We start from the raw sequence: 14,708 nt of genomic DNA on the forward strand, positions 1-14,708 counted from the left end.
GATCACCGCAAATTAAACCCCCACAACAAAGCAAAATGAACCTCATTGACCAAATTCCCCAACTATGACTTTCCCTTACGGACTCCTCATTTTATACATCTCGGAATCTTCACTTGTTTCCTGATTTTGTTCATAATAACCCTCAGAATCAGAATCATACCAGCTATCATCCTCATTACCGGAGAAATCCCTAGAATCAGAACCATTGTCCGATTGAAAAAGTACATCCGATAACGAGGCATTCCCTTTTCTAGGCTCCGTATCTGAATCAGAATTCAAGTTGCTCTCAGAATGTTCATCGGTCTCATCATCTTCCTCAGTCTCCTCGAACTCATCTTCACCATGAATTTCAGCTTTTTCTTGCTCACCATCAGATTGAACAGAAATGAATTTTCGCCTACACTCATCACTTTCAACCTCTCGCTTTCTTTTCTTTTTCTGTTCCCCTTCACCTATTTTCTGCTCTATCTTCGACTTCCCCTGTCGCAATACTTCCAAATGACTGTTCATCTGTTTGTAACATCAGTAAAATACAAAAGAAAGCTTGAAATATTCTCCTCCTGAGATTTGCTAACATTGGGCTTCCAGACAAGTGGTGAGAAAACGTTCCCAGAAGTAGCAGTACTATCAGTACTCCCCATTTCAATCACATGGTGTCCTCTTTATGCTTAGAAGAAAGCCCTTAAAAAAACACAAAGGAAGAAAGACAGAGGATAACAGGGAAAGATACAACCAAAAAGAGAAAATCTTATAAAAGATTTGACTAATCAAGCCCAATATCATCATTATAATGTACTTTTGCAATAAATAAATCAAAAAACTTCCAAAGTACAATATAACTTTACAGATTCTTCACTTGAAAACGTCACTATATATGTACTACATACTTCTAAACAATATGAAAATAGCTTCTTTTTTTTTTCATAACTCCTTTTATGCATGATATTTATACACACGTGTGTCGGCTCCGATTTATTATTATTTTTTTTCTTGATTTTTGTTTTAACACCGATTTTTTAAAAAAAATACACTGCGATCATACTATGTCTATTGCTTTACATTGTATATACAACGCGGTGTTTTTACAACACAAATAAATCGCATGTAAAATACCTTCTAATAAACAGTTTTTAAAATATACTCTATATTAGTCTTCACTATTTTATTACAAAACCGCAACGTAATAACGCATACTACATAGACCATATGGATTCGCGAAAATTACTTATCTTGCCGTCGAGGGGGCACGCGCGTAGCGTGTGCACCAACGACTAGTTATTATAAAAAGGCAAGAAAAACACTGAATTTGTCAATCTGATTGACTAGGGCAAGCCCAACTTAAAAACTGGCACCCTCCTTGATGTTGCTATTTCATGCAAATCCTCCAATAAAATGACACGAAAATCCTTAAACATCGCCTTAGAGATGATAACCAAAGTGTTTGCCCTATGAAAATTCAAAGTAAAACTTAACAAAACGTCAAAATTTAAATGAAAATGAATACTCCCTCCGTGTTTTTTTTTAAGTGTTACACTTTTCATTTCCGGCCTTATTTTTTTATGTGTTACACTTCCTTTTTTTGGCAAAAATCTACATTAAAATATTATAGCTCTGTCCCCACTCAAACTCACTACTACTTTTTTTTTATTATATCTTTCCTCTCACATTCATTAATTTCCAATAAAATATTAACCCTACTATCTTCATTTTACAATTTTTTAATACTCCAACTATCCCACTTACCTCTTATTTTATTTACCTAAATCTATATGCCGGTCAAACTTAACTTTAAGACGGAGGGAGTATTAATTGTTGATATTATTTAGATCTGATGGTTATTTTTGATTTAAAACGCCCCTGGTTTTAAATAATCGTGTCATTAATTTTCCTTAATGTTATCAATTACTCCGTATATCTTCTTACTTAAGGTGCTTTGAAAAATTAACTTTTAAAGCTGCACTTCTCTCTCTCCTCCATTGAAGTAAACTCCAATTCCTCTACTGAAGCGGTTACCGAGTTTTATCTCCATTATCGAAGCAGCTATTGAAGTAAGTTTCTTTTAAATATCGATTATCAGTTTGAAAATCTAATTTATTAATATCAATTCAATTGTTAGTATAGTCTATTTAATCAATTCAATTGTTAGGGTTCAAAGTTGGATTATTCAACTAAAATTACTTCTTGATTTTTGCAGCTTGACAATGGGAACATATCTTAGTAAACCTAAAACTGAGAAGGTGTCTGAAGATGGTGAAAATCATAGAGTCAAATATGGGTTGTCATCCATGCAAGGGTGGCGTTCATCTATGGAAGATGCGGTAAGTTCAAATTATGGCCTTTAAACTATCAAAATTACCTATTACTTTCGTCTCCATTTCAAATTATTCGCAACGATTTTATTTGGCATGAAGTGTGAGTTGAAAATTTTTAATCGGTGCAAATAATTTGAAATGGAGGCTTTTTTTATGGCCTGTATATTTATATGAAAACACTTAATTATTTGCAACGATTTGACATAAAGTGTGAGTTGAAAATGTCTAATCGTTGCAAATAATTTGAAGGATAATTTTTTTTATGGATTGTATATTTATATGAGAACACTTGTTCTTTTGTTTATTTTTTTTTTTATCATGGTTTGGTGTAGGGATAATACATATTTTTGGTATATGAACTAGAATGAGAAAGTGAAACCTTTTACCGTAATTTGATTAGGAAAAAAAACAATTGAGTAGAATTTTTTCGCCGAGCAAGTTTATGGATGCCTGTAGTAGGGGTGGAGAGCATTAAGGAACAAGTTGAATGCTGGCTGTATTATCTGCTTTCATCAAAAAGCTAGGTTTAATAATGACTTGGATCTTCTCTTCAGGACCAGAATGCACTTTGTTCTATTTCATTTGTCCACAATAAAATTATAGCTCTAAAAATCGGGCTAAGTTGCATTAAGAAGAGATATTTGTTGAGAATAGCTGGTAGGAATCCTAATGGATGCTGCTGAAGATGACTATCCTTTCTGAGAAAGGCTCCAATTTGACTAAATATATAACTGTTTAATGAAAGAAGCTCAATTTCGCAGCAATTAGCTTGAAAATTTATTTCATATTATTAAGGGCGGGTGATATCTGAAATGTGTATTGAAATCATCTAGCAGGCGCATAGGCGCATGTAGATGTTGGTGGGTGTTGTTTATCTTTCACTCTCTTTCTACTATCCAATGATTGGTTTACCAAGGACAAAGTCTGTGAGCTTGTAAAGGTTAAAGGAGGCTAATGACTTATTGAGTTGGTTTGTGCTAATCCTTGCTAAACTTTACTTTGGCATGTATCACCTTTGGTCTAATTCTAAATTGGTGCACCCTGGATCGAGTATATATGGCTGGGAGAGTTGGATCTGCAAGATATTTAAGAACTTGCTGTCTCTAAATTTTTTAAAGTGCTGAGAAAGTTATGTAGTTAACTTCTCACCATCAACTCAAAAAATGAAAAAATTGCTCTGAAGAATTACCGCTACTACCTATTCTTCTTCTTCTTTTTTTTTTTTATTTTTTTTTTATTTATTTTACTTTATATTTTATTTTATTTAAAATCCAGTGTATGAGTAATATGTTTTACTTGTCTACAGCATGCAGCTCTTCCAGATTTGGACAGTTCTACATCTTTCTTTGCTGTATATGATGGCCATGGAGGTAAACATTTATGTGTTTTTCCCATTACATACACACATCAGTGAATAATGTAGTAGACCGGACTTGGGGAAGGGCACTTTTGGTCATGTAAATTAGCTTGGAGAGGAAGGCCGTGAGAGAGGGAAAGGAAGTGATGACCGATGTATACCGAGGTGCTCAGTCTAGGACTAGGAGAGAGAATAAGCTGATAACTGGTTGGGTTTATTTTACTTTATGTTATTCTGTAGTTGGAGTGTCCAACCACTTGAAGCTCTGTGATTATAAACCCACTTGATTATATAATCACATCAGATAGCAATGTGCTTTCATTTTCCTTCTAAGCTCTCTTCTTCTTTCTCAATTCTACTGATCTGATGACAAAATACCTGGCATTACAGCTCAGCCTTCACATATATCTTGCCTTTTAATTAGTATTTAGTTGCTAATTTCCATTTTAATCACTCTTTGTTGTGGGAAAGTAAATTACTGGATTTCTACAAAATGGGGGCCTGGAATGTTTTGGACAAGATGGCTGAAAAGATCTGGTTTGATAATGGTCTTGGTTTAATCAGGCTGTAGAAATATTTACTTTGCATTGATAGTCATACTTGTTCGTAGGGTGATGGGGGTTGGTATTAGCTTTATGACACATTAAACGCCTAAACTGACTTGGATGATTATTGAAAGGCATGAATTGTTTTTAGATACACAAATTTCTGAAAATTTTCAACCAATTTTCTGCTTCAAGCATTTCACACCTTTCTTCACATTTATGAGTTGCTGTTTCTGGGATTCTTTCGAAGTTTTCATGTACGCTGAAACAGAGATGTAAGGAGTAGAGTATTTTGGTATTATAAAATTCTTTCGTCATGATTTTTAATCTCCCATGAATGCTGTTCTTTGTTTTTCCATTCTATGTCATAGCATTGATGAACAAATTTCTTTCTGTTTGACTAATAGAAGGGTTTATGGGGTGTCTCCTTGTGTGACGAGTCTTGAAGAAATGGGGAGGGTATGCCATACGTTCTTCGTTTGACTGGTTGATATTCCATTTACTCTATGCTCTCTCTCTCTCTCTCTCTCACTACGTGTTTATGAACGGTTGCACCTCTGAAAATCATTGGTTGTACTCAATTCAGTATGTTCAACCCTCCATCTCCTCTTATCTTCACCTTCTACATATTGTTTTAATGAAAATGTGTACTAAAGTTCAGGCTCTTTCATTTTGATCTTGGAATTTACAAAGTGCTTTGCTGGAGACTACAAATTATGGCAAGAGCACTGTTCTGCTTATCAGTTTTTCACACACAATTAAGAGTAAATGAAATAAGAAAACTAGTTTAACTGGTATATAACTGAGTTGATTATGACGCATTTACCAGCTATTTTATGGCAGGTGATTGAATCTTTATTTTATGCTTTATGGGCTTGCAAAACTTACTTAAGTTTTACATAGTTTCGACTATGGCATGCTTAGATATTCTGACAGTCTGAGACATTTGATTGCCAGCTTAATCTTCTTGGGGTGTTTCCTATCTGTTTCCTGATGCTACGTAATGTTTCTTGCGTTTCTGAGAGCAGGGATATTTGAAAGGAGAAAGTTTCTGTGCTTCATAGTGATTTATGCATATTGTGTATGCCTTATATATGGCTCAATATTTTTTTTTCCTTTTTAAAGTGTTTTTTTTTTTTTTTTGGTTTTGGTTTAATATACTCTATATTCTAGATTTTTAATGATCATTTATATTGAAAAAAGGAATATTAATTTAGGCTAGTTATTGTTGCTTCCTAAGGATTTTGGAACTGAGGTGCTGACAATTTTACTAATTTATTTGATTATTCTGATTCCACTTCACAAGTTAGCAGTCGATGCTTATGCTTGAGAATGTGAACTAATTAAGTTGTTTAAGTCTTAAGAGACAGCGACAGCTCAGGATTGGAGGAAATACGTGGACTGGGAAGTGAGAATATCTTTTTGATGGTCAACAAAATCATATTTTCTGTCTATTGAAGTGCTAGAATTTGTATTTGATTTTGTGAGAAAATCCCTACCTATGAGCTTGTTCTGTTCTGTCTACTGTGAACTTGAGGAGTGTATGGGAAATTGGATAAACGTGTTTAGTGAAGAAGGCCCCACCTTGTGTGTGGGTGGAGGTTCAAGGGTCAGATACTAGTTGAGAGATACATGACTACTCTTTCCATAAGTCATGAGTTTTTTTTTTTATTGATGTCCAGCTTAAGGAGAAACTTTGTAATATTTGTATGTCCTATGTTCCAGAGTATCTAGACAGTCACTGGTCTTGCACAATACCGAATTGCTTAGTACCTCTGTTCATGTATCAAATATGAGCTAGAGTAATGGATTGGAAAATTCTGTTCCTACCCATAATTGCACAGCATAACATCTTAGTTCCTCCAACGGATAGGGTGGGTGGTGTGACCTTTTGTAAAATAGGTTGATGACCATGAGCTGGCCATTCTTTAGAAGATGATTGTGAACTTTGGTTTGTGATGAGGAATAAGTCAAACCTTTGGCACATGTATATTCTGGGTAAGAAATTAGAGTAGAGATTAGAAAGTTTGAAGCTGACTAATAATTATGATGGAGGTGGTCTAAAGAAGGTTTTCTCAGTTTGAGTTTGTTTTTTTATTGCTGTTATGAATTGTGAGGATGTCTTGTCCTCTAACTTTACTTATCTTTTATCTTCAAGAAAAAAATTCCTCTCTAAAACCTGAAGGAAAATATGGCTGATGTTATTCCTTCCATAGTAAATTGTGGTGCTATACTTCTTCTTTGCTTCCCTATCTTTCTTCTTTCATAAGTGATATGGTCTGCTTCATATACTGAGGAGCTTGTAGGCCTGCTTTCTCCTCATATATGCTGTGACAACTCATTATGCGTGACAGAGTTTTACTTTCTTCACTTTTGTTCTCTCTCTCTCTCTCTCTCTCTCTCTCTCTCTCTCTCTCTCTCTCTCCTTTTTTATTGGTTGAAAGCTTTTGAAGTTTATCTTATAAATGGAACTTCAATTTGGAAGAGTGATGTAATGAACTGATTTTCTGAGTTTATATTTCTGATTTAATCATGCAACAAATAAGGATTAAAGCTTGGATATTGGTTGAAAATGGCAAGGATTACAAAAGATAGGTTTAATAGCTTGAGGCTATTAATCTCCAACAGTGAATTTAGCTCACAACTCTCCAACAATGGCTTTAGGCCATAACTCTCTCGAGGGTTCACACCAAATTTCTGCCTATCTTCGTTCTACCACTCTCTAATTATTTATACTACTTAGCTAAATTGTACAGCTTTAATTACTAACTTCACCACCCCTTTGTCACTATCCTAATATGCCAACTAGTAACTGCAGCCTTAAGTTGCTGTTGCTAGGTGTGGTTGTGCCTCACCACCTTGATTGAGATAGTGCTCAGAGGTCTCAGACCCTGTCCTTTTCTCTGCTGGCTGTTGTTTGTATAACCCACATGTGGCTTGCTCTGATTCTTTACAAGTGGCTTGCTGGTTCAGCTGTTAATTTAAAGATTTGTTAGTGTTTCTGTATTCTCATAGTACAGTAACCACTCTGTAGGAACTAGGGGAACTAGATAAACAATACTTCTAAATAATTCATGGAGGTTCTGCTTTCCCGTAGGCGTTTGTTACAAAGAGTGCAAAGTGTGAGAGCATGAGAAAGGAAAGGGGGGGGTGGGGGGGGGGGGGTGTGATGGGGTGGAGAAATTTTTTGAAGGCATCTGGAATTTGTTTCTATGAATTTTTTTCTTCTCACCTCATTTCCCTAGAAAAAAGGACAGCCTTTGCTGAAGATGGATGAAATTTATAGATAGGATGATAACAGTGAAAATCAACATTAAAGTTGCCCAAGACATACAAGAATATGACAAGTGAAAGACTTAGATGCTGCAATGCATTGGGTTTAGGGAAAGCGGTATTATTGGTAGGTGCATAATAAGTTTTTTGTTAGGATTAGCTTGAAAAGAAGGCAAGTGAGTAAGTTAGAGGGACAGTAGGGAACTGCTGTACTTCAAAAAAATGTTTTTATTTTAGAGTTTGCTTATGGTAATGTCCACTGTTTAGCAACTCGAAGCTCTGGGGTTCTGGTTCTCCTTGGTGATAATTTAATTGCTGCTTAAACAACCATATATCAATAATTTCCTAAATTCTCAATTTCTCATCTACTCAATTTCTTCATTTTATTCCCTGATTTTCCTATCTATTGAAAATGCCAATGACAATCAACGCATTTTCCTATGCTTTCTCTTTTTTGTTTTTTCCCATTTGTTTTTATTTTAAATCTTTTGCTTTACTTGTATTCTTTCAGCTTGTGCTTGAACCACTGTCAAGTACTGATAGATAACTTTTTTCACAATGCGTTGCAATTTAATTCTAAAGTCTGGGTTTCTCATTTGACAGGGAAAGCAGTTGCTAAGTTTTGTGCAAAGCTTCTTCACAAGGAGTTACTTAATGATGAATCGTACATGGAAGGTGATTTGGAAATAGCACTCCGTAGAGCTTTTCTCAGGTTATTTTCTTTTTCAAACAGGTCTGCATTGTATTCAACTCATTAGAAGGTTCATGTACTATAAAGATGGTTTTAGATTTTTATGTGTCAATTTGGAACTTGAAAGTTGACTGGAACATACCATGGTTGTACCGTTGTAGATAAGGCCTCTTACTTGAAAACTGTGTCTATTACATCTAGGGTAGTCTGTGTCGAAATTATCTCAAAGGAATATTTTATCTTGGCAGTGAAACCACCTATCCTATATTATGTTAAAGTTGACAAACCTGATTAAAGTTTGGTTTTATTGAATCTGCTCAGTCACTCATCAAATCCCTAAATATCGTTTGCTTCCTCTTGCCCGAAAAGGTGTTGAAGTGGGCCAACCTTCTCATATTCATTCTCTCTGTTTCTCATGGTTGTCAAGTGAGTCCAGGTCCTCATCAATACTCTCTTCCTTTTAGGTGGAGTGTTTGGTTCACAAATTTTAGGAATGAGGTATGAGTTTAGGCAGTCTAAATCCATACCGTGTTTGGTTGATAAATTTAAGAATTTTAAACTATACCTCAAATCCTACACCGTGTGTTTAGTTGATAATTTTGAGAATTTTTAAACCTTTACCTCCTTTTGGAATTGAATGGAATGAAATAGAATCCATTCCAATGTTTGTTTGTGCATTTTTTGCCATAGAGTCTCATACTAACGGTATCTGACTCTATTTTAAAACCCTGCAATCTCATACCCATCTCCACCCCAAAGACTCTAAAGGTATTGCATTCTAAATACCAACTCTAACTAGATACAAATCCATTTCAATTTCACACCAAACAAGTATAGCAAGGTAATGGGGTTCTTAATCCATTTCATTCCAATTTATTGAACCAAACGACCCCTAAGATATGGGATTGAGAAACCAAACCTAGGGCAGAGGTAAGGTTGGTTCATATCAATACTTTCGGTATAAAAAACTTCATTCCAATACCAAACATATGCTATTAAGAATCAAATACCAGTACCAAACCCATATCATCTTGATTTCGTTCCTAATTTCAACCCCATACCCTCAGATGGAATTGTTGAGCTAGTTTATGAGTTTCACTTGTGGGTTGTGCTAAAGTACTTATCCGTTATAGTTTTTTTTTTTTTTTTTTTTTTTTTTTTTTTTTTTTTTTTTTTTTTTTTTTTTTTTCAATAGGCATTTTCCTTATAATTGCCTTTCTATCTGTCTTTATATTGATTTTGGACTTGTGATAATGTCTGAAATTCTTTGCCAACTCTAAAAGCTGGTTTATATCAATGCCAACCTGCTTCATAGTTTCTAGAATTGCCTTTTTCCATTTCCGTCTTTGCTTTGTGCTACCTAATTGGTAAGTCAAGATTGATCCAATGGACAATTGGACATACAGAAATTTTGGGCTCTTATTTTCATTACATTGTTACAAAGGACATATTTGATGTAGTCACTTCTACTTTGGATTTGAAGATTTAATGGATTAGTGATTCGTTTGAAAAGATGTGGTTCTAAAACATTTCTATTGTATGAATTGAACCCATATATTTTATGATTAATTAAATTTCCCCTCTCAAATTTTGTTGATTAGGCAACATTAATTGCTATTTGTTATTAGGTGCAAGCTTACCAGAGATAGGTTGACACTCTGACAGATAGTGTCCATGGTCATCTTTCACGACATTCAATGATGTTGATCTTAACAAGTGAAGCACCTTGTTTTCTCTTTGATGATTATGCCCATCATATGTGTATTTAGGACTGTTTATTAGCTCTTTTACTCTGTACTTTGAAAGACTATTCTATATAATATATTCCCTCCGTGCTTTAATAAGTCTTACAGTTTGACCAAACACGCATGCCGAGATACTACTTTGACCATCAATTGATCTAATTATATGTAAATAAAATCATAGTAAATTTTATAATATGAAAATATACATTATAACGAATCTGATAATATATAATACAATAACATTTGTTTTTTTATATATTGGTAAATTAATCAAGTCAAACCCATTATGGGATCAGTAAAAAAAGTCAAACTGTAACACTTATTAAAACACGGAGGGAGTAGTATACTTTCTATGTTCTTTAAATTTTGCAATGTTTTACATTGTGATTGAAATGTAAGGAAAGAGTATGTGGGGTCGAGTAGATTCATCTGGGTATATACTTTCACAATGTCAACATTTTATAATTATAATTGAGTTTAAGACTATGCTTTGGGAAGCTTATTTCTCTCCATTTTTTTTTTGTTCGGTTCATTCCATTTTAGTATGTTATTTTTTATTCCATAATTGTGGCATACATCCTCATTCTCTCTCTTACTTTATTCACCATTTTCTTACACAAACCTTTTTTTTTTTACCTTCTCTCTCTGACTTTACCCTACTTTATCACACCTTCATGTTCAATCAATGAAAGCCTTAATCCCATAAGCGGGCGGCTACATGAACCAAAAGTGATTATTCCATGTAGATCACACCCTCGTGTTCAATATTTCCTTAAATTGCATATTGTGTAGAACATTAAAGAACAACCGAGGATGTTAAGACACGAACAAATATGGCTCATTTTTTGCTCACTTTGCAGAATGGATGAAATGATGCGTACAAACAAAAAATGGAGAGAATTAATTTGGGAGGATAGAGAAAAAAATGATGGGATTGATGATGAATTGTTTCTCATGAGTGGTGAAAATGAGGCTGAAACTGATGCGGTATCAAATGAGGTAAGTACATTGTTTTGGACAAACTAGAACATGGCCTTTTTTCTATCAGATTCAACTTGACCAATATATGATGCTATGAGTTGGCACGTATTTTTGCTTGTCAACTGTTGCTTATTGGTGGATTGATAGCTTCTTTTCTGCGGCTAGTAAAACTTAAATGCCATCGATGTTTCTTATAAAGGTAAAGCTTGCTTTTCTGTGATGATCAACAATTATTTGTTTTAATTAGTTATATCTTTTATGCTTATTACTTTATGTAGAACCATCATTTGATGTCCCCTCTTCTATTTGTTTATTTTTATGAACATGATTTTGGTTCTTTGACTCCCATTTTCTTTGATATACGACCAGGAGTCTGATTCTGATTTGGAGGAACCAACATCTGGTTGCACGGCATGTGCTTTAATAATCCAAGATGACAAGTTAGTCGTTGCTAATGCTGGTGACTCTCGTTGTGTGATGTCTAAGTGTGGTCAAGTAATCCTCTCTCTTCCCCTCCTCTTTCTCTTACTATGCCCTTCCCCGCTTTACCCCTCACCCAGTGTAGCAATTAAAAGAGTAGATATGTTTCTTTGCCATACATGCTGTATTTGTGATATTTGCATGCCTTCCAAAAAAAAAAAAGAGATCACCATTCAAAATTGTTAGTGGGTCAAGATTAGGTCAAGATCAAGGTCAGGGTCAGGGTGTAATGGTTTTTTCCAGTTGTAAAAGGTCATTAGTGGGTCATGTTAAACGATGAATTGTTTATTTTGATAAGAAAATTATAATGTAGTAATGGTTAAAAAATCTATGTATGTATAGAATATATGAAGTATCACTTAAATTTACTTACAGTATGATTAATACGAGCAGTCTGAATTTGAGTATTATTTAGTAAATTCGAGTGACTACTTTAGGTTTCATTTTATAAAAAAGAAGATGGTTAAACCCAGTTGTTACTCTCAAGGAAGGTTATTATAGAGGCTGAGAGAAACTAAAGGGCAACTAAGGAGCTGCTTCCAAATTATGGTGAGCTTAGACTTATATTATCCAATAATCAAAGTGGATGGAATCCAATATTACCTTATAATTGTCTTAAGTAAATCACCTAAGGAAAATTTTAAGCACAGAGGGGAGAGAGAGAGAGAGAGAGAGAGAGAGAGAGAGAGAGAGAGTACACTGAAGAGGCACAAATGTATGCTACCACAAAAGAGAGAGAAAAGAAAAGAGAACATTCGACCCTATTTGAGTTTGTTGATATGTCCGCGACAATATTTAATATAATTTGGTGGTCACTAAAACCCTATAATGACCCTATTATGCCTCTGTTTCATGAAGAGTAGAAGGGTGAAAACCATTAATGTTGCCTGCGCCCGACCCTTTTTTTCTATTGACAACCCTGTCCTATATAACCTCTTCTAAGCAATTTTTTTCCCGGGGAAAAGATTGGGGAAATGACAAGGTATACTAGGTTCATTGCATAAAATGTCATGCATATTTGAGATGAATGGCACGTCTTGTTGTTCCTTTTTTATAATAGGAATGTCCATCATTACTTATATGCTCCGCTAAGGATGTAAGATAATCATCCCAGTAACTAGTTTTTTCTGCATCTACGATGCTGATCTTTTTGTACAGGCTTATGAATTATCCAAGGATCACAAACCTGAACTTGAGGCTGAGCAAGATAGGATCCTGAAAGCTGGTGGATTTATCCATGGTGGACGGATAAATGGATCCTTAAACTTGACAAGAGCCATTGGTGATATACCTGTTGGAGCTATTTGTCCATTAGAAAGCTGTCAGTGTTTTTATTGCTTTCCTCGCCTCTTGGGGCATTCAAAATAAAACCTATTGTGTGCAGGAGACATGGAATTCAAGCGTAACAATGTATTGCCAGCTGAAGAGCAAATAGTTACTGCAAATCCTGACGTAAACACTGTATGTACAATGTTGCATGGACACATCTATTAGATTGTATATAGTATAAATGTTGCATGTAGTTTTGCAGCAGAGGAATCTAGAGTTCTTCTGTCTAGAAAACTGTTGCCATGGACAATTTTTTATTGCAATTGTGGGTTTGTGGCTCACTTCTTGTGACCTGTTATGTTTCACCTACTGTAAAATGACAATTTATCAATTGTCACCACTTATGTAATCATTATTATCCCTCTTCAGGTTGATCTTTCAGAAGATATAGAGTTCATTGTGATCGCATGTGATGGAATTTGGTATGCCTTTTGCTTGATCTATTGCAGTAACAATCACTTTTTGCAGAAGTTAGCTTTGTTGGTTCTATTAGTTAATTGAACTTGATATATTCTTTTTTTGATAAATTTGAAAAGTTATCCATGCACATGAAATTCTTAAATGTGATATTCTGTTCAGTGCCCAGTTAATAGGATTATTTTTTTTGAATAATTCTGATCCTAAAGTAACCAACAATTGTGAGTAGCTTACAATTATAGAGTTTATTGTGCTCAACTGCTCACATGCATGTTGGAATTTGGTATTCCTTGTGCATGATTTCTTGCAGGCCTTAACTATTACTCTTTGCAAAAGTTGAAATAATTGGCTCTTCTATTAGTTGATTTAACTTTATATATTCTCGTTTTGATAACTTTGAAAAATTACCCATGCAAATGAAATTCTGAAACTTGACTTTCTGTTTAGTGCTCAGTTAATAGATTTTTTGTTTTTTTAACCTAAAGTAGCCAGCAATTAGGGTAGCTGACAATCTTCTTTATTTGTATCTTCTTGGATGCACATGCAAATGGTGTATGTTTTGTCAAATGTCTGGATATACTGGGTTGTAGCAAAATTTCTCTTTAAAACAGCAGCTATGATGACTTTGAATGATATCATAGATAAATTTTATTTTAATTTTATGTAGTTTATTATTTCATGGTTTTGCTGCTGCTTCTCTCTCTCTCTTTTTCTTTTTTTTCTATTTTTTGTGTGTGTGTGTGTGTGTGTGTGTGTTGATTTATTGTCTTATTTTATTGCTCAGGGACTGCATGTCAAGCCAAGAAGTAGTAGACTTTGTACATCAACAATTGAAATCGGTAACTCTTAATTTACTCTCTTACAATAATGTCTTATCTGACTTGTCCTAGTATTTTAACTGCAAGTGCTTGTAACACTGCAGCAAACTAAACTTTCTGTCATAAGTGAACGGGTATTGGACAAATGCTTGGCGCCTTCTGTTGGTGGTGAAGGTTGTGATAATATGACCATTATTTTGGTTCAGTTGAAGAAATCTGCAACCTCCAGTTCCGGTGTTGAGACTGAACATCCTTTTTCTGATAAGTTACATGTAAAAAGTTGAAAATTTTCTTTTCATAAAATGATACACCAGATTTTCTTTTCCATTGACTATGTACTCTGTACATAAAAGTATAGTGTATGCTTTTTTGTTCATGTTTTTGGTGTCAAACAAATTGTGGAAGGGTTGCTAATTGAAGATGCAGTGTAAGCAGAAATACCGTTAACATCTCAGGTGAATTCACTTAGTTGAAATAGTTTATACTACATACAATGTTACTATCACACTGTACTTCCAACTACGTGTATTTGTTCAATTTATTTTTGTTCTTTTTGAAATGGGATGTGTTTTTATCACTTTTATGACAATGTTGTTCAAAGCTATTTTTATTTTGACATTTTTGAAGAAAAATGTACACAATTGTTAATGGTCTCATAAAAAACACACAAGGGAATGTTTCAAAAATAGCTAATGTTTTCCTATCTCAAAAAAACCAAAAGCCAAAAGTACCAAAACACAAAAAGGACAAAATTGCGTAT

The 14,708-nt window shown here is 34.4% G+C and overlaps 1 protein-coding gene across 2 annotated transcripts; it reads left to right on the plus strand.

The window, feature by feature from the left end:
* Positions 1–1,896: 1,896 nt before the first annotated feature.
* LOC145599429 (putative protein phosphatase 2C 21) lies at positions 1,897–14,507 on the plus strand. Of its 2 annotated transcripts, none has more exons than XM_081655815.1 (11): positions 1,897–2,048; positions 2,195–2,318; positions 3,619–3,682; positions 8,091–8,199; positions 10,784–10,922; positions 11,274–11,399; positions 12,543–12,666; positions 12,769–12,845; positions 13,083–13,135; positions 13,915–13,969; positions 14,053–14,507. In XM_081655815.1, exons 2-11 carry the CDS (start codon positions 2,202–2,204, stop codon positions 14,230–14,232), a joined length of 1,044 nt encoding a protein of 347 aa, XP_081511941.1. In that variant the 5' UTR covers positions 1,897–2,048; positions 2,195–2,201; the 3' UTR covers positions 14,233–14,507. The 2 variants fall into 2 exon arrangements, with proteins under 2 accessions (XP_081511941.1, XP_081511948.1); XM_081655822.1 differs by having other exon boundaries at positions 13,083–13,161; positions 14,053–14,190.
* Positions 14,508–14,708: the final 201 nt, after the last annotated feature.

The sequence above is a fragment of the Chenopodium album genome, chromosome 2 (assembly GCF_948465745.1).
Source record: "Chenopodium album chromosome 2, dcCheAlbu1.1, whole genome shotgun sequence".
Taxonomy (NCBI): domain Eukaryota; kingdom Viridiplantae; phylum Streptophyta; class Magnoliopsida; order Caryophyllales; family Amaranthaceae; genus Chenopodium; species Chenopodium album.